Source organism: Theropithecus gelada, chromosome 17 (genome assembly GCF_003255815.1).
Source record: "Theropithecus gelada isolate Dixy chromosome 17, Tgel_1.0, whole genome shotgun sequence".
NCBI classification, from domain to species: domain Eukaryota; kingdom Metazoa; phylum Chordata; class Mammalia; order Primates; family Cercopithecidae; genus Theropithecus; species Theropithecus gelada.
The window spans coordinates 38,966,580-38,991,688 of NC_037685.1; the positions used below are offsets into that span (position 1 = coordinate 38,966,580).

At 40.8% G+C, this 25,109-nt stretch overlaps 1 protein-coding gene across 1 annotated transcript in view; it reads left to right on the forward strand.

Moving 5' to 3' along the window:
* CLYBL (citrate lyase beta like) overlaps positions 1-25,109 on the forward strand; it is a 282,666-nt gene that overhangs the window by 235,465 nt on the left and 22,092 nt on the right. The window contains exons 3-7 of the mRNA XM_025364289.1: positions 11,854-12,042; positions 16,263-16,364; positions 18,102-18,195; positions 19,517-19,684; positions 24,201-24,325. Coding sequence (XP_025220074.1) covers positions 11,854-12,042; positions 16,263-16,364; positions 18,102-18,195; positions 19,517-19,684; positions 24,201-24,325 — 678 coding nt within the window. The remainder of the gene's footprint in view (positions 1-11,853; positions 12,043-16,262; positions 16,365-18,101; positions 18,196-19,516; positions 19,685-24,200; positions 24,326-25,109) is intronic.

Genomic DNA, 25,109 nt, shown 5'->3' on the forward strand with positions numbered 1-25,109 from the left:
GTGTAAGGCCCGCGGACCCTGCCCTGCACAGGTAAATCATGGCACCTGTGGAAAAAGGCACGTTTTCATCCTCATAATGAAGAAAGGTAGGTGCGAGGTCCTTTGATGACACTGTTCTCTTTTGCTTGTTTACTTTTATTCTCCCACGCAGACTGAGACCCAGCAGGAGGCTTTTAAACCAAAACAGTTAATTACCTCCTCTAACCCAGAGAAGTGGGGAAACATAAATATAGCGAGTTGAGAGAGAGAGCAGCTTTGCTCCAGGCTGTACTTTGTACCAGTCGGTTGGGGAAGGCAGCTACCTTCTCTTTCCCCACTGAGGACGGGCTAAGCGAGACCAATTAGAAGGCACGTGCCAGGGAGCAGGTCCGCGTGCCACTACTGTGGGGCTTCCGGAACTTTTTCAGTGCCCTGGACTGAGGACCCCAAATCAGAAACCCACGTACAGACACCCATTCCAAAGACAAAATTGAGTAGCTTTGGGGCTCCAGACCCTCCTTCGAAGGATGGAACTCTTGGGCAGGTGGAATAAGCAGGGACACCCCCCACTCCAACTTGAGGGTGGATCCTCCCGAAGGCAGGCAGGGCTGCAGGGCAGCTTCTCAGAGATACTTCTCAACTGAGCTGCGAGTCATGACCTGTCACCACCATGGTCCTTTCTCCCCCATGGAATGGAGCCTCATCCCTTGTGTCTCTAAGCCCTGGGCTGCCCCTACCCTTCGGGGCTCTCCATTGTCTGCCTGTCTCTCTATCTGCCTGTTTGTCTGTCTCCCTGTTCAAGCTCCCTCCCTCCATAGCCTCATATGTACAAATCATCGCCTTGCTGTTCCCTTACTGTTCCTGCCGCTGCCCTTTGCCCATTTCTGGCTCTCTCACCTCCTCTGCACTTACTGAAATCCTGTTCAGTCTTCAGAGGCCACCCGAATCAGCCTCCCCTCCTGCAACCCCCTTCTCAGCCTGAGGTGCCGTCCCCTGCTTCTAAGTCCCAAGGGCCCCAGGATCTGTTCCACCGACTCCAACTGTTACTTCACTTCTCATTACATGGGGCTTTCATCGCCACAAGTGGATGATAAATTCTCAGACTTTAACAGGGAGTGATTTATGGATCGTTTCCCTATTCCCCACACCTGTCCCCAGCACCTGGTGCAGTGGATTGCATTTGATTAATCCCTCTGGATAAAAGTTTTAAATGTACCAGACCAGGGTCATCAGGCAGAATCTGGGCATGGTATTCAGGAAGTTTTCTCTTGGGAATCACACAAAAAAGGACACATCCTCTGTTATCTAAATGCCTTCAAGTATCTGGATGTTTGGCCGTAAGTGCATAAAACAGCCAGATGAGTGATTGCATTTTTCAGTTTTCCTCTGGATCCTTCTGCCACCTATTCCCTGGGACCCCTTGGAGACAGCAGGCACCACTCCCATTCCTCTGCCCACAGATTGTCCCGGCTCCTTGCTGCCCTGCTAGAAACCAGAAATTCTAACTTTGCTCCTCTGAGGCTGTGAAAACACAGAGTAAAAGTGGGAAGAGCTGTGAGCTAGCAGATTCCACAACCACAGACAATTCTGAGCGTGGCAGTTGTTAACAGTACTGAGAAAGATGGCTGAGTGCTGTGGCTCATGCCTAAAATCCCAGCACTGTGGGAGACCAAGTCAGGCAGATCACCTGAGGCTGGGAGTTTGAGACCAGCCTGGCCAACATGGTGAAACCCCATCTCTACTAAAACTACAAAAATTAGCCAGGCATGGTGGCAGGCACCTGTAATCCCAGCTAGTCGGGAGGCTAAGGCAGGAGAATCGCTTGAACTCGGGAGGTGGAGGTTGCAGTGAGCTGAGATCGTGCCATCGCACTCCAGCCTGAGAGACACAGCGAGACTCCATCTCAAAAAAAGAAAAAAAGAAAAAAAAAAAAAAAAACTATTGAGAAAGACAACGTAAGCTTGTGGTACATAAATACTTTGTCTTTTTTAAAAGTTGTGTGCAGCCAAGTGTGGTAGTGCATGTCTATAGTCCCAGTTACTCGGGAGGCCGTGGTGGGAGGATTGCTTGAGCCTGGGAGTTCAAGACCAGCCTGGGCAACATAGTGAGACACTGTCTCTACAAAAAATACAAATAATTATCTGGGTATGGTGGTGCATGCCTGTAGTCGCAGCTACTCAGGAGGCCGAGGCGGGCGGATTGCTGGGGCCTAGGAGTTCAAGACAGCAGTGAGCCATGATCCTGCCACTGCTCTCCAGCCTGGCTGATAGAGCAAGACCCTGTCTCTTAAAAAAAAATCTGTGCAAAGTGTACCTCAAAGCCACACTACTGAATCATAAAACATCAGCAGCGCCTGCCCACCAGGGGCGTCTTCTCACACCAGCTTCACATTGCCGTATGAGTTTGAGTCGGAGGCGCCTCAGAGGCCCATAAGGATGCCTGTCAGCGTCTTCACAGACATACCAAAGGACTGGCACATATAGTTAAGGAAATCCACCAGGAGGAGACGGAAAAAGGGCAAGGTAAAGAGGAGGAAGAGAGGGGAAGGTGATGGATAAGGCTACGGCAGCAGAGAGCCAGCACCAGGCAGTTGCCAGTCAGGGCCAGGGCAAGGCAGGCAAGGAGGCAGATGGAAGTAAGCCCCTTCTTTCCACTGGAGTTTTCTCTCCCCTGGGAATTGCATTGTGTTTTGTTGAGAAATAAAGAGTGAAAATACAAAACAAAAATATCACAATCCCCCCTAACCCACACCATATGCAAATATATATACTCAAAATGTATCAAAGAGCTAAATGTTATAGCTAAAACTATTAAACTCCTAGAGAAAGACATAGGCATATAGCTCGTGACCTTCGATTAGGCACTCAGTGGTCTCAAGATGATAGCAAAAGTGCAATCAACAGAAGAAAAATAGATAACTGGACTTTAGTAAAATTGTAACTTCTGTGCTTCATAGGACACCATCAAGAAAATGAAAAGATAGCTACAGAATGGAAGAAAACATTTTCAAGTCATCTATCTGATAAGGATTTGATATCCAGAATATCTAAAGAACTGGTATATGATGTTGTTATAACTCAACAGCAAAAAGACAAGCAGGCCTGTTTAAAAGTGGGCAAGGGACTTGAATAGACGTTATCCAAAGAAGATAAACAGATGACCAATAAGCACACACAGAGATGCTCAGCATCATTAGCCATTGGAGAAATGCAAAACAAAACCCACTGAGCGACCACATCACATCCACTAGGATGGCTGTGACCAAAAACAAACACTGTATCAGTAAAATAGAAAATAGCAAGTGTTGGTGAGGATGTGGAGAAATATGAATCCTGGTGCATTGCTGATGGGAAGGCAAAATGGTACAGCCACTGTGGAAAACAGTTTGGCAGTTCCTCAAAAAGCTAAACGTACAATTACTATGTGATCCAGCAATTCTACTCCTAGGTATATGCCCAAAAGAATTGAAAAGAGGGACTGAAAGAGAAACCCATATGCCAGTGTTCATAGCAGCATTATTCACAATAACCAATTATGAAACAACCCAGATGTCTACCGACAAATGAATAAACAAAATGTGGAATAGACATAAAATGGAATATTATTCAGCCATAAAAAGGAGTGAAGTTTGGATACATGCTATGACATGAATGAACCTTAAAACATTATTATGCTTAGTGAAATAACCAGAACCAAAGAACAAGTATTATTTCACTCATAGGAAATATCTAGAATAGACAAATTCATGGGTACAGAAAGTAATTAGGGGTTACCAGGAGCTGGGGGCAGGGGAAAATAGTGTTGATGCTTAATGGTTATGGAGTTTCTGTTTGAGGTGATTAAAAGTTTTGGAAATAGGCCGGGTGTGGTGGCTCATGCCTGTAATCCCAGCACTTTGGGAGGCTGAGTGGATCATCTGAGGTCAGGAGTTTGAGACCAGCCTTGCCAACATGGCAAAACCCTGTCTCTACTAAAAATACAAAAATTAGCTGGGTGTGGTGGCGGACACCTGTAATCCCAGCTACTCAGGAGGTTGAGGCAGGAGAATCACTTGAATACAGGAGGCGGAGGTTACAGTGAGCCAAGATCACGCCATTGCACTCCAGCCTGGGCAACAAGAATGAAATTCCACCTCAAAAAAAAAAAAAGTTTGGGAAATAGTGGTGATGGTTGACAATGTTGCATAAGTAATCGGTGTCACATTGTCCATTTAAAGATAATTTAAAAGGAACACTTTATTTTATATATATAGCCCCAATTTTTTTTTTTTTTTTTTTTTGAGACGGAGTCTCGCTCTGTCACCCAGGCTGGAGGGCAGTGGTGCAATCTCGGCTCACTGCAAGCTCTGCCTCCCAGGTTCACGCCATTCTCCTGCCTCAACCTCGTGAGTAGCTGGGACTACAGGCATCCGCCACCACGCCCAACTAATTTTTTGTATTTTTAGTAGAGACGGGGTTTCACCGTGTTAGCCAGGATGGTCTCGGTCTCCTGACCTGGTGATCCTCCCGCCTCGGCCTCCCAAAGTGCTGGAATTACAGGCGTGAGACACTGCGCCCAGCCTATAGCCCCAATTTTTTAATGGGCTAAGGATTTAAATAGTTCACCAAAGTAGATATAAAAATGGCCAATAAGCACATGAAAGGATTCTCAACATCATTAGTCATCAGAGAAACACAAATCAAAACTACAATGAGAGACCACTTGGTGATACCCACGAGGATGACTAGAATAAAAAAGACACGTGGTAATAAGTGTCGGCGAGCATGTGGAAAGGAACCCTCATACACAGCTGGTGGGAGCGGAAATTGGCTTAGCCACTTTGGAAAACAGCAGACAGTTTCTCAAAAGGTCAAACATACAGTTACCATATGACCCAGGAATTCTACTTTCTCTTAAGTATACGCCCAAGAGAAATGAAAACCTATGTCCATATAAAAACCTACACATGAATGTCCATGGCAGCATTTCTCATAATAGCCACAAAGTGGAAACAAGCCAGGTGTCCATTAACTAACAATGGACAAAATGTGACCTATCCATACAAGAGAATATACTTTGGCAATAAAAAAGAATAAGGATGGGTAGGTGCTACAACATGAATGAATCTTGAAACATACTAAGTGAAAGAAGGCAGTCAGAGAAGACTACTTATAGCGTGGTTCCATTTATACATTCGAGAATAAGCAAATCTATAGAGGCAGAAAGTAGAATAGTGGTTGCCTAGGTCTGGGAGGGTTGGGGAAATGGGAGTAACTTGCTAAGAAGTATGCGGTTTCTTTTCGGGGTGATACATACCTTTTTTGTTGTTGTTTTTCAAGCAGTCTTGGTTTGTCACCTAGCCTAGAATGCAGAGGTGCAATCATAGTTTACTGCAGCCTCAAACTCCTGGGCTCAAGTGATCCTCCCACTGCAGCCTCCCAAGCAGCTGAGACTAGAGGTGTGTGCCACCACACCTGGCTTATGTTCTAAAATTGACTGTGGTAATGGCTGTACAACTCTATGAATACACTAACAGCCACTGAATTGTACACATAGGTAAATTGTATGTCATGTGAACTTTGTCTCATTAAAGCTGTTATCAAAATCACAAACCTAAAAATAATTTTCACCAAAATTATTTCTCACAAATAACAACTACAGTGACATTTCAGTCATTAACTAGAATCATTTTTAACTTTTTATTGTGGAAATATTCAAACATATACAAATGTAAAGAGAGTAGTGTAAAGAACTCCCATATACACATCAATCAGTTCCAAAACTTGTCAATGTTTTAGGGTAACTTTTCCCCTCACATTTTAGTACAAAAATTTCAAGCATTAGAAAAGTTGGAAGATGGTACAGTAGAAACCCATATACGCGCCTCCTACATTCTCCCATTAATGTTTACTCTGCGTGACTTAATCTGTATCTGACCATCCATTCATCCCTCTCTCCATCCATCGATTTGCTTCGTATTAATATATCCATTTCAAAGTAAATTGCAGACAGCAGTACACTTCCCCTTAAGTACTCCTGCATGCATATGAGTGACTGGAGTTCAATATTTGTGCTTTTGAGGTGAAATTTATATACAATAAAATGCACAAATTTAAAGTATATGTTCTATGAATTCTGACAAATGTATAGGTTTGTATGACTCAAAGCCATTATTCTAACATCTTTAAAAATATTTTTAATTGGTTGGAGATCTTCAAAACAAATTCTTTTCATAGATTTATTGTATTTTAGTGTTGGAGTTTTTTGGTAAGGTTCTCTCCTTTTCAATTATATCTCTGAAGGGCAGAATTACCAATTATGTATTATAAGCTACCCATCTATACACATCCTCAGCCTTCTTAGTCTTTTGAATGAAAGCCAATTTAGCATTTCACTATAAACCTGTGTTTTAATGTATGTTTCATGATTAACATATCAAAAACTTTGCTCTGCCAAAATCTACATTTTCAGAGTAAACAGGGTGCCTGGCATGTAACGCTTTGTAAAATGAATCAGCACATACAGTTTTAAGCCAGTTAACATACAGTATACTCAATATAGTTGTAGGTTTTCTTTTTTTCAAAAACAGACGAACTAAGTTTTCTTTTTCATGTGGAAAAAATAATGGGATAGAAAACTCAACACTCACCTTGCTTGATGAAACACACGACCAGGTTGTAATAATCAGTGAGAATTCATTTGCCTTTTTTTTCAACGCACTCACTACAACAGTCTCTGCGATCATTATTTACAGTGAATTTTTATAGATTTAAGAGAAAAATTCAATATAATTGACTAGTGATGATCTTCTGTGTCATAAGCAATGCTGTTTTTAAATACAAATTGATGAAAAGTTATATGAAAAAGGCGATCCTTAAATAGAATAAATTCATTCCGTTTTTTATTTTAAACCATACTTGATCTTGACATTTTCAGTAAGATTTTCATAGAGATGCTCCTGGGGCCTTCTGCTCAAAATTTGGACAACTTCATGCCCGTGACATGACATCATTTTACACATTAGATAAAATGAAAATCGGATGAGATGGACAAATTCAGAAGGGATAGAATTTACTGACGTGTTTGAATACGTGGCATGGCAATTGCCTTTCGCAGGATGAAAATATTCATTGTACTTTTCTTTAATCACAAATGTTGTGGGTCTCCCTGGAGTCTAGAAAGTCTCTCCTATTTCTTAATTACCAAATCTTGGGTTGCACGTAGCTTTCTCGTTGTTCCTGTTGCCCCCAGGGCTGTCTCTGCCATTTCCTCTGAAAACAACTATACATTAACATTCAAGGTTTGAGTCAGGGGCTGGGAGGCGAAGGGAAAGGTGATAATTCAGATGTTATGAAACTGTGATAATGCTATTATTTAAGGCACTTATTTGGGTATGTTTATACTTTGTAGTTTTATAAATAAGCCCAAGGGGCTCCTCTTGGTTGTCACAGTCCCCCTTGAATCTCGTATCCTGTCTGTCTCATCCTATCCGACAGTAGAATTGATGCCGCTCTAATCCCTGGAAGTTTGGAACTAATGAACTGACTGCTGAGCTGCCGCCACGGAGCTTGGTCCCAAACTATACTGTACTTCACACTCGATTTATTCTCCAGATGGCGAGACTGTGCCGCCCTGCCGCGAGGGACCACCTCTTCCACTGGAGTGTAAAAGTGGACGGATGTTGTTTTCTTTGCAGATTTGATCATTCTGAGCTAGAAACTTGCGAGGATGATTAGTTATTAGCTTTAATGGGTGCCAATTGAACCAACTGCACGCATATTTTCTCCTTTAATTTCAGAGTCTGCAGGTTTTGGTGATGGTTGATTTCTCCGCTTTCTTACGTCACCAGAGCGTGTCTCTTCCCCAGGTGATAGGAATCCAGTCTCTGAAATCATAGCACGCCTTGGTTCCCGGCCCAGACAGAGTCACATAATACGGTGGCTTATGGATAAGGACAAGTTTATTAGCCACTGGTCCACTGCACTGAGCAGCATGGCACGAAATAGCGATTGAATGCGGCAACTTTGGGAACACCATTTTTTAGAATGGGGGCCTGCAAAGATTGTAATCTGTGCCAACTTCCTCTATGACCTGGGCAGAGTCCACCTCTGGAATCAAACATGATCCAGAACGCACTATGGTGCTTAGTCTCTTCAAAGGTCCAATGTAACTGTTGATAAAGGCCTTAATTCCATTATTCAGTCATCTCCAGCTTGTCAGATCTTGGGGGACAAGTTCATTCCACAGTGAGAGTGGCTCACCAAGGTTGCCCTGTAGCATTAACATATTTAGAATGCAGTCCCTCTGAAACCTCATTTTAAGCAACCTGTATTGCTCCCAGAATATAAAAGCCCCCATAAAAGCTCTTTTTGGGGTGGCCTCTTTTACCTTAATTTCCTTTTTCTCCTTTCTCCCAGAAGCACTTACCTCCCAATAATCGTAGGGGATCACCCTGAGAGCCCTTCTGAGAGCCGGCTCAGCCAGACGGCCTGTTGCTAATCCACCTAAGATGGATATTGGAGGGATGGTCAGAGCCGACCAGGAGCCAAAGAAAGGGAGAAAAAAAGAAGGAAAGTGTGAAGCGTGAAGGACGAGGTGGTGGAGATGAGAGAGAGCTGAGCGCGCTGTTAGCAAGAAGTACAGTGTGTGTTGCAGAGAGAGGGAACAAGTGAGAGAATAAAATGAACAGAATTTGTTTCTTTTCACAACTGGGTGGACTGTGACTCTCTCGAACTGAACGCCCAGAACTAAACTTAATTGTTCTTAGAAACTGCCTTCCTCCCAACCCAACAGATGGCATGGGCGTGTTTGCTAGCACAGTCACATATTTCACCCTGAAAATACCAAAAAGAAAAAAAAAATTCAACATGCTCGTTGGTTGGGATAAATTCACTGAAGTTGTTGAGTGTTTTGGGATATATACCAGAGGGATGCACACTTGGTTTATGTAAATTGTAACAAGCAACAGCCTGTTAATAAGGGTGTTGTATGGCAATATACCTCAAAAGCCATCCTCTCTTTTTGGAAAGGTACAGAATGATGAAGTGGAAAGAGCTTGGTTTTCATTCTGAGCCAAAATTTTTTAAATGCTGAGTATTCACTGCTCATTATTATAATATGAAAAGTACTAATCAGATTATGCCTAAAATTGGAATTAGGTACTTCATTTGCAGCCAATTTCACAAGGGCCGAATTTTGCTAAGTAAACTGGAATGTGCTGAAACCATGGCAATCTGACTTTAGATAAAAATCGCAAACAGGTTTAGAACATGAGCTTTGAACAAACAGTCCCTTCAAATCCAAGTGAAGCCAAACAGCTTCGAGATCAGATTTTGTTTGACACCAACCAACATTAACAATTTAGGAAGTTGATGTTGCCAGGGATCCCGCATCCTTGAGCACACATGCAAATTAGATGATGGAGAAGATGACTCAAATAACTTAAGCTTTAAAATGCAGTATGGCCTAAAAAATCGAGTGAGTTCCCTTCAGTTTTCCATTCATACTGTCCCAGTAGACTCTTTGCAAGGCTGACTTAGCTATTTAAAAGGGAACCTGAAAGTTATGTTGCCAAACTCCAGCAATTTCGTTTTTTTGTAGCTGCATAGGCTGCACAGAGCAGAACATGCTTTAGATTGTCCACAGCCATGGATCTAAATGTGCCTTCGAAAAAGCTAGAAGAGTTTTTTAGTTTGCTTGTTTTCATTTTTGAGATGAAGTCTTGCTCTGTGTCCTAGGCTGGAATGCAGAAGTGCAGTCTCGGCTCACTGCAACCTCTACCTCTTGAGTTCAAGCGATTCTCCTGCCTCAGCCTCCCGAGTAGCTGGAACTACAGGCACATGCCACCACGCCCGGCTAATTTTTGTATTTTTAGTAGAGATGGGGTTTCACCATGTTGGCCAAGCCGGTCTCGAACTCTTGACCTCAGGTGATCCGCCCCCTCAGCCTCCCAAAGTGCTGGGATTACAGGTGTGAGCCACCGTGCCGGGCCAGAACTCAAGTATTTCTCCCAGCAGCTCTAGACGGCTTTAGAGCCAAGATACTGAGCTAACTTCTGCCCTTCACTTTCAAGATTTTCGTATTTAGGGCCAGGCGCCATGGCTCACACCTGTAATCCTAGCACTTTGGGAGGCCAAGTCGGGTGGATCACCTGATATCAGGAATTCGAGGTCAGCCTGGCCAACACAGTGAAACCCCGTCTCTACTAAAAATACAAAACTTAGCTGAGTGTGGTGGTGGGTGCCTGTAGTCTCAGCTACTTGGGAGGCTGAGGCAGGAGAATCACTTGAACTCCGGAGGCAGAGATTGCAGTGAGCCGAGATCACGCCACTGCACTCCAGCCTGGGTGACAGAGTGAGACTCTATCTCAAAAAAAAAAAGAAAAAAAAAAAAAAAAGAGTGCATGGTAGAGCAAGTGGGTGAGTTTTATATCTATGGAATAAAACAAAGGTATGATGTGGAACCAAGCCATTGTTGGCTACATCATCTCTGACTTTAGCTATTCTGAGCTCTCTGTTGCTTTTGTCTAAGCTTGGCCTAATTATTGGCAGCTGAAGCTCGGTAAATCAGGACTTCACAGAGCGGTCCTAAACTGTCTTAGGTACTCTTTCCATCTGACCTGACAACTCTAAGCTACCGTTTCCTCACATTGTTTAACTCAGACCACATTTGGAAGCCTTCCTTGCGCCTCCCCACTCATACACCCACATCTGTCTGGTTTAAATCTGCTGTCCTAGGTTGTCTTGTTGCTTGGACTTAGACTCAATATTGGCTTAAATGATTCTTTTTTGTCTCTACTTTTGTTTGCTATTTTTCTAGATCAGTATTGCTTTTCAAATGGCTATGTATTGTGGAGACTTTTTTTTAAACTACATTCATCAGCAGTGAGAAGCTTTAAAGTTTTATTAGTATCATAAAAACCCTTCCCAAATGAAACTACTTTTGATAAGTGTTCATTCTGACAATGAGAATTTGTTGAGGGCTGTTGGCAAGTTGGAGGAGTTTGCTTTTGAAACTGAAATTGACAGGAAGTAATGACCTCAAGTGCTTTCTTTCTCTTGACTCCAGCCCTCACCCTTTCCATGCACTTCTTTCTCTCCCCAACCCCACCTTCATCACCCCCAAGCTGAAACCAATAAATAACATACTTGGTTTCATACAGTTTTTCTGGGGACAGTTCAAATACTGAAGCAGACTTTCAGCCTTTCAGCTTTTCTGAACTGTGGAGCAGAGCCTGTCAAGTCAAAGAAAAAAATGTATTTGTCAAGCCCTTCATGAAGGGATTCCTTGCCTTCCACCTGAAGAAGTGGGAGCTTTTATTGTAGTACGCATTGTCAGATTCCTGTGAGCATCTTCTTAATTGAATGTCAAGATTCAACTCAGTTGCAATAAAATAGTGAGTAAAAAAAAAAAAGCATGCTGCATGTGGAAAAAGAAAAATCCTTATTTTTTCCCTAATGTGAAGAAGCTGACAGACGAGACAGCCACAATCTAGATGTTAGCCAATTTGTTATGTTTATTAAATGAGAAAGTGCAGGTAAAGAACATAGAACCATGCTTAGCACTTAGTTAATACTCAATCAGTGAAAAATTACCCATTAACCATTTTCCCCTTCCAATTGGGAAGTAATGCTAATGAGAAAGACGACACTCCCACTGTGGCATTGCAGTGCGTCTCGGCTATGTTACGGCTGTGGCGAATGAAGCCTAGAAATCAACTGCTCACCTTTCCGACTGGATGACTTCTTTCAAATATTACTTGTTTGGTGGACAGGAAATGTGTAGATAGAGTAATGGTGCTCAGACTCTGAATCCACGTTAACAGTTTCATAAACCATTTGATGGTGCTCCCCTCAATGATAAAAATAACAATAAACTTTTTATTGACACTTATAGAATGAAGCTCGACTGAGAATTGTACAAACTCTTGAAGACTTTGATCTGGGCCCTACTGAAAAATGTGTGAGAGTCAACTCAGTTTCCAGCGGTCTGGCAGAAGAAGATCTAGAGACCCTTTTGCAATCCCGGGTCCTTCCTTCCAGCCTGATGCTACCAAAGGTGGAAAGTCCTGAAGAAATCCAGTGGGTGAGTAGCTAATGCTTTGCTTTAAGATTCAGGAGAGGCCGGGCGCTGTGGCTCACGCCTGGAATCCCAGCACTTTGGGAGGCCGAGGCAGGCGGATCACGAGGTCAGGATATCGAGACCATCCTGGCTAACATGGTGAAACCCCGTCTCTACTAAAAACACAAAAAATTAGCTGGGCGTGGTGGCAGGCGCCTGTAGTCCCAGCTACTCTGGAGGCTGAGGCAGGAGAATGGCGTGAACCCGGGAGGCGGAGCTTGTAGTAAGCCGAGATCGCACCACTGCACTCCAGCCTGGGCCACAGAGCGAGACTCCGTCTCAAAAAGACTCAAGAGCAGCTAAGGAGGAGTGGCAAGAAGAAGGGATCTGGGTGCCACAGGTTTGGAAAATGCACGCACAGAGCAGAGAGGAAGGGATTTGAGAAAAAGCAGTAAGCGCAAGAATCCGTTTCTTTCACACAAGGAAAACTCGCCTTTGCCCAAATGCACTTTTGAAATGATGCTTCGCTTCCTAATTGGATGTGTGGTTTGGCCAGAACAAGCTCCTCAGTAGCCCTCCTAGAGTAATCCCTGGAAACTAGGTTGCCCGAGAATTTCATCCCTTCCTCCACCCTGCCCGGCCCTGAGCCAAGGCCTCCACCTGGAAGAGCAGTGACGTAAGTGGCCCTTACTGAGATTCATCTGAAATCATCCCAGGCAGGGAGGGCACATTTGCTGCATATGAAAAAATGAACCCAAAGAAGGGGAGGAAAAGGTCACTCTTTAGGGCAACTGGAGGAATGAACAGGAAGCTTTTAACTAGTGGTTTTAATTAGCACTGATATTATTTCCTGAGCAGTTCTCTAGTGCATCCTTTTTAAATTGCTGACAGGTGTGTTTGTGCTTCATGACAGACTTTTCAGCCAATAAAAACCTGAAATGTAAAGTGGTTGGCATGTCAAATTACTTAAGAAAACTTTTGAAATGGGCCTAATTACACGATGATTGTTTTAATTGACAAAGGGTGGAGGGGCTAGATTTTATTTGAGGGTCGCTATTCTTCTGCAGATCTCCACTGAATAAAATAACATTTCACTGGGTCATTCTGGGGCAGAGAATGTGTCATTCTGGGGACTGTGAGGTGTGAAAACTGGAAGCATTTGTGGTTGGGGTGAGTGGTCAGTGGTGGTTTCGTGGAAGGCACATCTAGTATTACCTCTGAGGCTATGGCTGCCACCACAGCAATAGCCTGAGTTGTCATAGCACCTACGAAACTGCTCACCTGCTGAATGCACCCAGTGTATCAGGTCTGTGCTGCCCAGTCCCACGGCCACTATGACATGTGGCTTCTGAGCATTGAAACGTGGCCAGCACAAATTGAGATGTGCTGGAAGTGCAAAATACACACTCGATTTTGAAGACTCGGGACTCACCGAGAGGACAAAAAGAGAATGTAAACTATCTCCATAATTTTTATATTGATTACACATTGAAATAACATTTGGGATCTGTTGGGTTGAATGCAAGACACTGTTAAAATTAAATTCACCTGTTTCAGTTTACCCTCTTAATGTAGCTACGAGAAAATTTAAAATTACATATGTAGCTGCTGCTATACAGTTTCTTTTGGACAGCTCTGTGTTGGATCCTTCCCGAAGACCCGTATTCAAGGACCAGTATTTATTGACTAAGCTGGAGTTCTTCTCTCCAGGGTTACCCTCAGAAGCTGGGAGATACTAGTTAGAGTATGTTAATATCCTGGAGGGCCCTGAGCCCATTCAGATATGTCTTAAGTTGATTGAAATGGACTCTGAAGTCACTGTTCCCTTTTGGTTTCATAGTTAATGCCTATTTATCACCGTTATTACCCTTAATTTCAGACGGGGGAGGGGGAGACCCAGCCAGCCTTCAGCTATGGCTTCTGTTCGCTGTTTTAAATCCTTGGAAGTGAGATACACTTCCAAGGATTTAAATAGGACTTCTAGAAATTTAAATAGGACTTCTAGTTAACAGAAGTCCTTTTGGCTGTTTATTTTTTCCTCTCCGTTTGTATTTATGTGAAGCATAAAACCCAGAGCCTGATGCACAACTGAAAGATGGGCTTACTTGTTTTCTTTTGTGTGAGAATCTCTTGCTCGCCTTTTGTCGCTAGTGTGGGTTCTTGTTTGACTGGCACGGCTTATTGGACTATAACAAGCGTAACCCTGCCTCCTTTGTCATGGGACAATTCTCCCACAAATCCCGAACAGTGTGCATTCTTCCAACACACTATTGGGTGTGCACTGGAATTGAAAGAATTGCTGAGCCCTGCTACTTCATCTCCTCCCCAATCTCTTTGTGATTTCTCCCCCTTCTTCTCCTCCCCCTACCCCAGTCCCCTCCACCTCACTGAAATGAACACTTTACCAGGCCGGAAACATTTAATCGTCTCCTTTTGAAAAAATTAATTGAAACTTCTCCACTAGTTACCTTTTGTGTTAGTACTTAATGCAATTTTTTAAGAAAGAGCGGGAGGAGGAGGAGGAGGAGGAGGATGGGCCAGAATATTTAATTTTTAAATGCCCCTATTGGCTTAAAAACAAAAGGCATTAGGGGTGTTCTCACTAGGAACAGGGAATATATTGTAAAGCGTTGACTTGGTTTTAAAGTCCATGATTTTTGTAGTTATAACTGTCATCACAAAGAACGGGGCAAGTCACTTCACAAGTTTTCTTTTTTTCATGAAAAAAAAAAATCCCTACTACATTTTTAACACCAAAACCACTAACACTGTGCTACCACTTTCTAGCATAAATGAGAAATACATTATGTTTTATTTTCATCTACACCAAATACTATACATTTGATCCCCTTAAATTGTCGCCCTCTGCTCCTTCTTGCTATTTTGGTTGAGTTATTCCTTCCCTTGAAAAGTTACTAAGGAGGTGATGATGATGTCCTTTGAAGGGGGGGCAGTGGGAGCAACTGGGAATAATTCTTCATTACTGAAAGCTGTGATTTATTTTAGCCTAATTGTAAAGTTACTGCAAATTGCTCAAAAGCTTTTTAAAGATCCCAGTGATTAGATTTTTTAGGGGGGTGGTGCACCAGCAAGGAGGGGGCAGCTCGAAGGGGAAATAACACCTCTAATCCCGCTTCTGGTAAATAGGCTGCCAGCTTTTCAAATGAGTTTCCTTTCTATTAGTCAGAATATTATGCTAAGCCTTAAGCATTAGTTTTTTTATGTTACCATAGCAGCCTTATTCCTGCAGGGTGGTGACCTGTGATGATTACAGTACAAAGCTTATAGGGTCTTGAAACCCCCTTTGAAGATGAAAAGTCTTTGATGGTTTATATTTATGCAAATCTCTTAGATATGATTTACCCAACTGAGACTGAATGGAGAGATGATTAAAATTCCCCTTTCCTTTGATATCTATTAATGGCTGAATATTTCTTAAATTTAAAATGGATATCTATGTTTTCATCTTTATTTACAAAAATATCTTTATCATACCTGTATTTCTTTTCCATCTCCCCACATCTTATTAGATCTAGAGAGACATAATAGATTTACAATTTAGAGTGTGTTTTTCCCTCTTTTTGAAGGGGGGGAGGAATCTGGGCAAGAGCTTTTGTATGTTTCCAGATGATAGATTTTGGAATTTGGGCTACCCCACTGGCAGCACAGAGCTAGCTGTGAACTGGTCTCATGGAAAAAATTGGCGAGCTTTGGTCTTCAAAGAATTAAACTTCCTTTTTAAGGTCTTCCTAGGTAAGCTAAAAAATTATGAAGAAAAACCTTCTGAACAAAGGGTAATGGTGCTATAATGAATAATATGGAAGGAAGGCTGCTGAACAGTTACACTGATGTCAGTGCTGGGCACGAAACAAAAGCAGAATGGCAGGTAGAGGAAGACTTCATTGTTTTAAGGGCCTACCATTTGCATTTAACGAAGCGAGGGCAAGAGGCCTTCAGTAAATACGTTTTCAGGGAAACTGCTTCCAGTTCTAACTCCTAGGCCTCAAGGTGCTCCTTTGGGAGAAAAAAATTGTAACGCTTGGGATTTTACTATTTAGTTTAGTGGGAACTTCATTACCTTTTTCTTTGGTCTTCTTCTTTTTTTAAAAAAATTCTTTTGTGTGGACGAAAGGGGCTTGGATATTACTTCCTCAGGTCAAAGACTTAAATACTACTTCTGTGTCTACATTTCCGTGATTGTACATTTTTTCCCCACTAATCACCTATGACACTTCTGATTTTAGTTTGCAGACAAATTTTCATTCCACTTAAAAGGCCGAAAACTTGAACAACCAATGAATTTAATCCCTTTTGTGGAAACTGCAATGGGTTTGCTCAATTTTAAGGTAAGAAAGCCATAATATGGTTAATAAGTTAGCATTTTATTTATCACCTAAAGAGAACTTTTGCTTTCAATTTTAACATCTTCTTAAAATGTGTTTCTAGAAAGATTTATAAGCAAAGGAAACGTTGAACACCATTTGTTATCTGTAATAGTCCGAAAACCAAGTTACCAGCATCTTAGAAAACAATGAAATCAGTTAAGTAGAAGGAAAAGCTTCCCAGTCCAAAATATTTAAATGAAGCATTTATATATTCCTAGTAACAATTTTAATTAATCACTGTGTAATTATATGCCTTGAATTATTGCATTTATAGACTAAATGTACATGAAAATTTATTTTGTCACCTTTATGAATTAACTTTGAAATGTTCTTTTCTATCAATTGTCTTTTCATTGGGAAATTTTCTGCCCTCTCTATAGCAACATTATCAGTAATGGCTAGCAGAGAAGATTATTGTTTGTAAGTTCATGCACACAAATAATTTGCAGTACATTTTTTCAATTTGCCATATTAGAACATCGAGTATCTTCTAATATACATGCGGGAATATTAGCTGAGCCAAGTGTTTTCAACCGCTGTGTGGTTGCACTAAACTACCTGCCTTAACAAATTCAGAGCTAGCTCGTCTTTTCTCGTTTATCAGGGGGCATTTATATTATTTTCCAAAATATGCCTCTCATTCCACCTGACCTGCAAACATCAATCTAGCACCCCCTTTCAGAGTTCCTGGACTCCCACCCCCCACCCCAGCCCCCACAGAAGGCAGGAGCAAAGAAATAACTAAAAACAACAGAAAAAAACATAGTCGAACTATACTGGAGAGAGAACGTGTGAGCGGCAACTCTGAGGCCTTGGGATGTGTGGAAGGGGGTCGAGTGCAAATGTTTGGGGAGCTGCTTCAAGACTTGTCCTGTGAACTGCTTGTTTACACAACTAACCATAAATTCTTCCAGCCAGCCCCAGAATCCTGAGAATATAATCAAAAGCATATCCCTTAGATGCAACCAGATTCATCCAGTGATTTAATTTTTAAGCACTGCTTCACTATTTTATTCCATAATGTACTTAGAAGCACTTAGAATGTCTGAAATTAATCAACAGTGTCTCCACCGGTTCCTCGTTTCTTTCCCACCCACATATATTAGCAGGTTATATCTCCACCTTTCAAGATTCATGGTTATGTCTATGACAAATGGTATTTGCCTTGACTTTCATATATAAATGTCGAAGTTGCTTTATGAACACATCTTGGATGACTTGTTGCATTTTTATTTTCCCCTCTGGAGTTGCAGGTTTTTGTACTATCTTTAATCCTGAGACCATGTGCTTGTTCCTAATGCAAATAATTCAATTAGTTTGATTTTAAAATTCCTTCCTTCTCCCCTGTGGTTTTATGAGAGTCTCTTAAAGCAAAAACAAATTCTGGAAAGATATAAATAACTTCTAGCGCAAGCAAAATGAGTTAACTCAAAGTTTCTCCAAAAATGAGATGGACTACAATTTGGACATTATAACTATATTAATATAATCCATTAAACAAAGCAAATTTATACAATATACTTATCTTGGATGATATTAAATACCTTTTGAAAGGGGTAAATTTGGGCTGCGTTTTTAGGACTGCCTTCAGCCAAATTGTGTTAAGAGTCAGGTCGTCCTGTTACTAAAAGGCACCGTGCCTCTTCCCTCTGACGCACGCGTTTCCGTGAGACTTGGTTCTCTTCTGCTCTTTTACAGGCAGTGTGTGAAGAAACCCTAAAGATCGGGCCTCAAGTAGGTCTCTTTCTAGATGCAGTCGTTTTTGGAGGAGAAGACTTTCGAGCCAGCATAGGTGTCAAAGACCTCTCTCTCTCTCTTTTTCTGTGTGTGTGTATATGGGTGTATATATTTTTTCTTTGCCCCTTGACATTTACATAACAATGTATATTTGCCAACCGTGACAATGGTTTGTCATGACAATGGAATGGACACTACTTCCTGATAATTTAGAGGTCCTCATAGCTGCCCTGCTTCTAGAACACTACATGGTTACTTCTGTTCATTTACAGAAGACACGAGCAATAGAAAGCCTGCTGCAGCCCCAGGCATGCTCAAGAATATATGGCATCTCCTTTGCTCCTAATAAATATATTATGTGAACAGCCTCACCGTTGCTTCAGTATTTTGTTTTCACATCCGTCCGTGGGCTGTCTAGATTTCTAATGCAAATTTAAGGCGATTTCACATTTGCCTTAATGAATTCTTTTCTGCAGAATATGCAGTATATAAATATTATTTTAAATGGATCTTAAATTTTTCTTACAATATGTTTCCAAACTCTTAGTATTAAATGTGCTGATTTTCACTGATTCTCACCATCCCTCGTGCGCTGCACTTGAGGGGTCTGCGTGTGTGACTGGAGACCGTGAAACATTTAGAAAAGAGGCTGAGGCCACAGAAACCAGCCCCAGTGACCTGAAGACAGGCACTTTCCCTGAGCAGGGAGTGGCATACTCCAAATATAAACAGGGACACTTCCCTCCCCTCAGGGTGAAAACACTGAATTTATTTGAATACGAGTCTTTCCAGGAGACTTGTGTATCCAACGGTTCAGCGGGCTACAGAAGGCATATCGAAACTTTCCAGCCCTCCCAAAACAAGTGCCCTCCCATCTCCCCAAGTTCTGCATCCAGACAGACCCTGAAGCTGAAGCATTTGGCTCAGAACTTCAGTTTGGACAGGGCATGGCAACCACAGCACACACAGTTCTGTGCTTGCTGTGAAACACGAACCATTGCCCTGCATAGCTGCTGGGCCACCTTTTGTGGTGCTGTCTTTGGACTGGCACTTTTCAAGCATTGATAAGAAGGAAAAAAATATATCAGGAGTTCCTTGTGACCCTGACCCAGCCTCCCAGAATGGGGAAGGGGCCTTCTCTTAATGCAGGTAGAAGTACTTCTATTGAAAGGTGCCTTGTCAGTTAAACAGACACATACGAGATTTAACTTGGCCTCCACATATCCCTGTCTTCATTTATATTTGAATAATTATTTTGCAGAGGAGCAATTCCCAGGGAGGTATAGATATCTGTACAAACTGAGGTTTTATAATAAATATCTGGGTGCGGTTTCCAAAGTTAAAGCCTCCTTTTTCTCTTAACATCCCATTTTCAGGTGCAACAAGTAGTAAAGAAACCCTGGATATTCTCTACGCCCGGCAAAAGATTGTTGTCATAGCGAAAGCCTTTGGTCTCCAAGCCATAGATCTGGTGTACATTGACTTTCGAGATGGAGCTGGGCTTCTTAGACAGTCACGAGAAGGAGCTGCAATGGGCTTCACTGGTATGATTCCTGTCTTAGAAGGCAGTGTCTAAATTAGCAAGCATTCCAGAAAAATAGAAACTTGACCCGAAAACACTTCTAATCTCATCAGATATCTTATTCCGCTATTTGAAATATGAACAAGCCACACAGGGGAAGAACTTGCCAGACACATTGTCATGGTTTTCTTTGGCCCTGCAAGTCAACAAATCACTCATTTTATTTCTTCTTTATATTAGTTGCTTTTTTTTTTCCTCCATCCTCTTAATCATTTTGTTGTGGTCTTGGCTGACCTGTAGGGAGGGATGAGGCTGTTAAAAGAGTGTTTTTGAGTGAACCGCCATAAGAATTTTGGTTGATGGATAGAAGAAAAATCTCCTAGAATATCCAAAATTTAATTCATTTCTGAAAAAATGTTGGTGATATTATCTTTGGTTTTTGTTTTGTTTTGTTTTTTACTCATAACTAGTTGTTTGCTCTTCTGCCACTCCAAGCCCCTCCTCTCTCTCCCACCTCCCAGTAAGTGTCTGTATACCTGGCGACACCTACGGGCATAGGCTGGCACTAGGCTCAGCTGGCCCCTTGCAGTCCGGTCTGGGGCACAGGCGGCTATCTGTTGATTGGTGTGCCTGGTCACTCAGGTCCCCATGAGCCAGGGGAGCGACTGAAAATTGTGTTTTTACAACAGAGATCTATTTTTCGAAAAACCACGATAGGAGTCTACACACAAACATCCACATGAAGTTGCACACACACAAACTGACGACCATGGGAAAAACACAGTGTGCTCCTTCACTCTTACCTGTTCTTCTGTTGAAAGTTCTAAGAATATTAGTGTCAGAAAGGTACCCGAATAATAAGGAAAAGAGATGAGCATCCTGATATTCCCGTTATAACTGTTTTTGAATTGTATCTAGGTAGCGGTTACTGAAAGAAACGTTTCATAAAGCAGGCTTAAATGTAAAAAATACCTTAATGGATGATGATTTAGTCCAAAATAAAATTGAATGACCTAAGAAGCTATTTTAGTGTTATATTCGAATTAAATAAAGCTCTGAGTTTGTTCTTGTGTTTTTTACACAAAGAGCTAAAATAAATATGATCCCCCCCAAATTTTTAAATAAATGTGATCCCATATAGGGAAATATTCTTCAATTATCTGAACTATTAATAAACGAATTCTCCCTGCGTTTCATAGTGACCGAGGAAAAAAGGAGTCCTCTGCCACATCCATGTGATTGTGCTTGTTCCTGCCTCTTTCCAACGACTGGTTAAGATGTGACCCAAATGAAAAAGTTGGAGAAAAACTCCATGAAATTTATCTAATAGACCCTGATGTTGTTGGCCTGCAATGTATGGCACTGGCTGCCAGGCAGCCAGATGTTGCTCCAAAATGGGAACTAATTCAATAAAAAAGAGAAAGCACTGCATTGACACTGACCCCTCCACGATCACTCAGCAGAATCTGAGTTTCCTCTGCCTCCTCTGGGGTAAATGTCTGCCCCAGAACTTCTCCGGGAGCTGAAGAGTGTCTCCAAGATACAGGACTGAATTAACTTGGCCCCTAATTCAATCGCAGAAGACAGGCTATTTCAAATCAGGTTTAAATTTCTAGACTGTGCCCAACTCAGCACGAGGAGCTTATGGACCTGGCACTATTGTTTCTCCACGACGGGGAGTATTAAATCGCTAAAAAAAGGGGGGAAGCGAGGATAATGGGAAGGCGCAGAGGGCACAGTGCCCATTATATATTCAAGGGAACCAGGCCATAACTAGGGAGCCACACTTCGTAGGCAGTTTGCAATTTTTAGAGAGAAAGTCTTTGTTGTCCCAATTATATTTCTGCATACCAATAAGAGGTAATCAATCTGATAATAAGATAGGAGATTATTTGTAGTCGTTTTTAAAAATAAATGTTTTTTAATGAGTATTTTAGACCACTCAGGATCTGTTTGTCCTAGTTGTTTGGGATTTGATTGCCATACCTTGGGCTTTGCACAAGGAGAAGGAAAAGAAGGAAAGAAAAAAGGAAAGGAAAAGTGGGGAGGAGAGAGGGAGGGATGGAGGAAGGAAGACATGTCTTATCTGAAGCAGGTGGTTGAAAGGTTTAAAATCCAGTGAAAGTATTGTGTTATCCATAACACTGGTAAGGAAGACTAAGTCTGTGCTATAAGGATTTCCTGTACTTTTAAAAATGATATATATTTTTAATGAGTTGTAGTTTCTAAAAGTTAGCTGTAGTTTCTTTTCTGCGGTCATTTCCCAGAGTCGATTGATTTTAAATCAATGCATTGGCGGTATAAATGGCCATTAACTTTAGGAATTTTTTTTATAAAAAAGAAGCCAAAACTAAATCTTGGAATAAAGCTTTAACAGCTGACTTCGTCATTACAGTTACTCCAGTGCTACATGCTGAGAAGAAAGATTATAAATATGAAGCACTATAGGTTTTCTTCTTTTTTGCAGTCTATTGTAGAAGACAAAAATGACACCATCATACAGTTACCTAAAAGACTTGACAGGTATTGATTTAAAGCACGATCTATCAAGCGGTACTGTAAAAAGGATTTCATGGTCATAAATTTTAATGTCTTCCAATTTTGCACCCTCTCAGTAACTTGTCAATAACAACTCTTCTGCATAAAATATTTGCCTGGTTCCCACATGGCGTTAAAGTCTGCTGTACAGTTGTTGGAATAGCTAAGATGTGACGAAAGAGAACTTCACATCTGAGTGCCCATACATTTCTAAAACCTAACATGGATCTGAAATTAGCCTCATTGCCAAAATATAGGCACCGGAGGATGGAGAGCTAGCAGTGATTTCACAGTACTTTAAGTAGTTTGTGTTTTGCTCCTCAAATTATAGTGCATGTACCAAGAAGTTCCCATGAAATCTGGCTTTTTACACATTGGTGTAAATTATGTACATAAATTATGAAATTCAGGGCTAACAATTAGTAGGAAATGACTACCAGAACTGACATCCTTTATTAACAATATCCTAACAACTATTAGATTACTTAAATATAATCTCAATACCTACTACTGAAAAAAGCCCTCTTGTCATCCCTCATGTTATTCGTTCCCAGAAATTATTCCTCAGGTAATTTAAAGAATCTTTATTTATAAAAGTGTTTAACATTGTATTAGTATGCTGACAGAAAAGAATGGAATAGCAATGTGAGGATGTTTTAATTATGCCAGTGGAAAGAAAAGATATTATTATATTTATCCACTTAAACTCTTTTACATGAAACACTAAAAATATGTTTTTACAAGCATCATTCCTTTTTTCATTCTAACAGAATAATGACAAGTAATAGGAACTGACAGCAAGATATAAAACATCAAGGATATAATTCGTACTGTCTAAATGTTAAAATAACTATTTCAAAAGCAAAGCAAATTGATGTACCAACAAATATATTTAGCAGAGTAAATGTTCATTAAGTGTACATTATTTTTAAAGAGCCAATTATGTTCATAACTTTATCACATAGCACAATATAATCTCATCATTATTATAACATTAAATTATGTTGCATTTTATTAATGATCTGATTGGATTCCACACTTCCCTGATTGTTAAATTGTTTTTTTAACGACTGCATTATTTCACAAAATCCTATGGCTCTTATCTTTGTATGATGTTTTCATTTAAAATCTTTCAACTATAAAAAGAATCATAAATCTTTTTGGAAGGTATTTCTACAGAGATAAGATTTCTTCTGGGATATGTAGGGAGCTATAAAGAGGGAAATACCCAGTCTTGATTCTGTAAGCCAAAAGGGAAAATCTGGGTATATTTTTGGACAGAGAAACTTTAAGTATCTATTTTTAAATTTTTAAATGGAGCAGTCCACAGGCTGCAGTGTTCAACTCTGCCTTCTATTTTACCATACTGAATAAAATATTTTCATTCAAATCCAATTTTCTATTGGGGGTTAGAAATGACACATAAACTATGTTCGTCTAAAAGAAAAAAAATTAAATATACTATTGTAAGACTGTATTTGATAATAATATAGTTGTAATGACTGCATGTGTAAGCTTTATGAAAACCAGCAGACCATTTCTAAGAGAAATCATGGAAAGAGGTATAATTCTACAAAGAAAGCAAAAGATACCTTATAAAATTTGAGAGAATTCTCATTTAATTTTTTCTACTTCAACTAAAAATAATCCCTCTAATTTGCAGACATTATCCTTTAAAGTCCCAGCCAAAGCAGTTATTCAACAAGCTGCCTCGGCAGCCCACCTGTAACTAAAAATAAGAGATTATCTGCCCTAAGGTGGCATTTCTATAGGATCGGAAACACAATTACTTCCATTGTTGTAGTTTTGCTTCTGTGGTTATTCTGGAAAAGCCTGTCTGATTGCAGGTTTTGTTTTGTTTTGTGTTCTCAATAAAAAGTTTTAAATTAGTTATTTAACATACAGTCTATGAGGCCTTCAGGAACCTCACGCGATAGAAACATTTTGTTTGAACATCTGTTCGTTGTTTCGTGGTTCCGACGTTATTAATCTTCTTGTAGGTAAGCAGGTGATTCACCCTAACCAAATTGCCGTGGTCCAGGAGCAGTTTTCTCCTTCCCCTGAAAAAATTAAGTGGGCTGAAGAACTGATTGCTGCCTTTAAAGAACATCAACAATTAGGAAAGGTAAATGTTTCATTAATGCCTTGGCTGAAAGTAGTGTTGAAAATATTGTCGGGAAGAATGAAACAAATATGTTGTGTGAATGGTTTAAGAAAACTCATTGTATCTGGGGAGGGGGAAAGGGAGGGAACAACATTCACCAGTGAGAAAATTGCTTGAGGTAGATTTGCCCTGCCCATGTTCCTAAATATTTCACTAACTGGCTCTCAAGTCTCTCATTTTATTCTTTTCATAAAATATATTGGCAGCCTTAGAGAAAATAGAAGTCTGTTTAGTTTTTCTCTACAGACTTCTATGCAGCATTCATATGAAAATAATCTTAGATCAAAGTGAGAACAAGTTGTAATGAAATAAACACAGTTTGACTAAATGGTTCTTGTGGAGGAAAGAAATAAATTTCAAGTTATTTTAATTTGGGGGGGAAAAAGTACAGACATCTCCTCCGGTTTAGTCATCTGAGAGTGGGAGGTTGTATATGTGTTTGTACCGATTTCTGGACCTGAGATTTGGATGGAATGGAAAGCAAATTAACACTGGAGTACGGTTGTTCCTAATTTAGTGCATCATTGAGCCTCGCGTTTCCTGCTCTGTGGGTTTCTGCTATGTAAATATTGCAGTGGTAATGCACAATCTGTCTCCACTTTGTGCCAGTAACACTTAAATTAGGTGTCGCCTGAAGGAAGATTTTATGCTAGTTGCAGCATTGTCAGTTAATTATCTTAAAGGTTATTTGCAATAATACCGTTTGCCTCTTTTTAAGAGGATAGGAGGGAAAGTTACATTTATA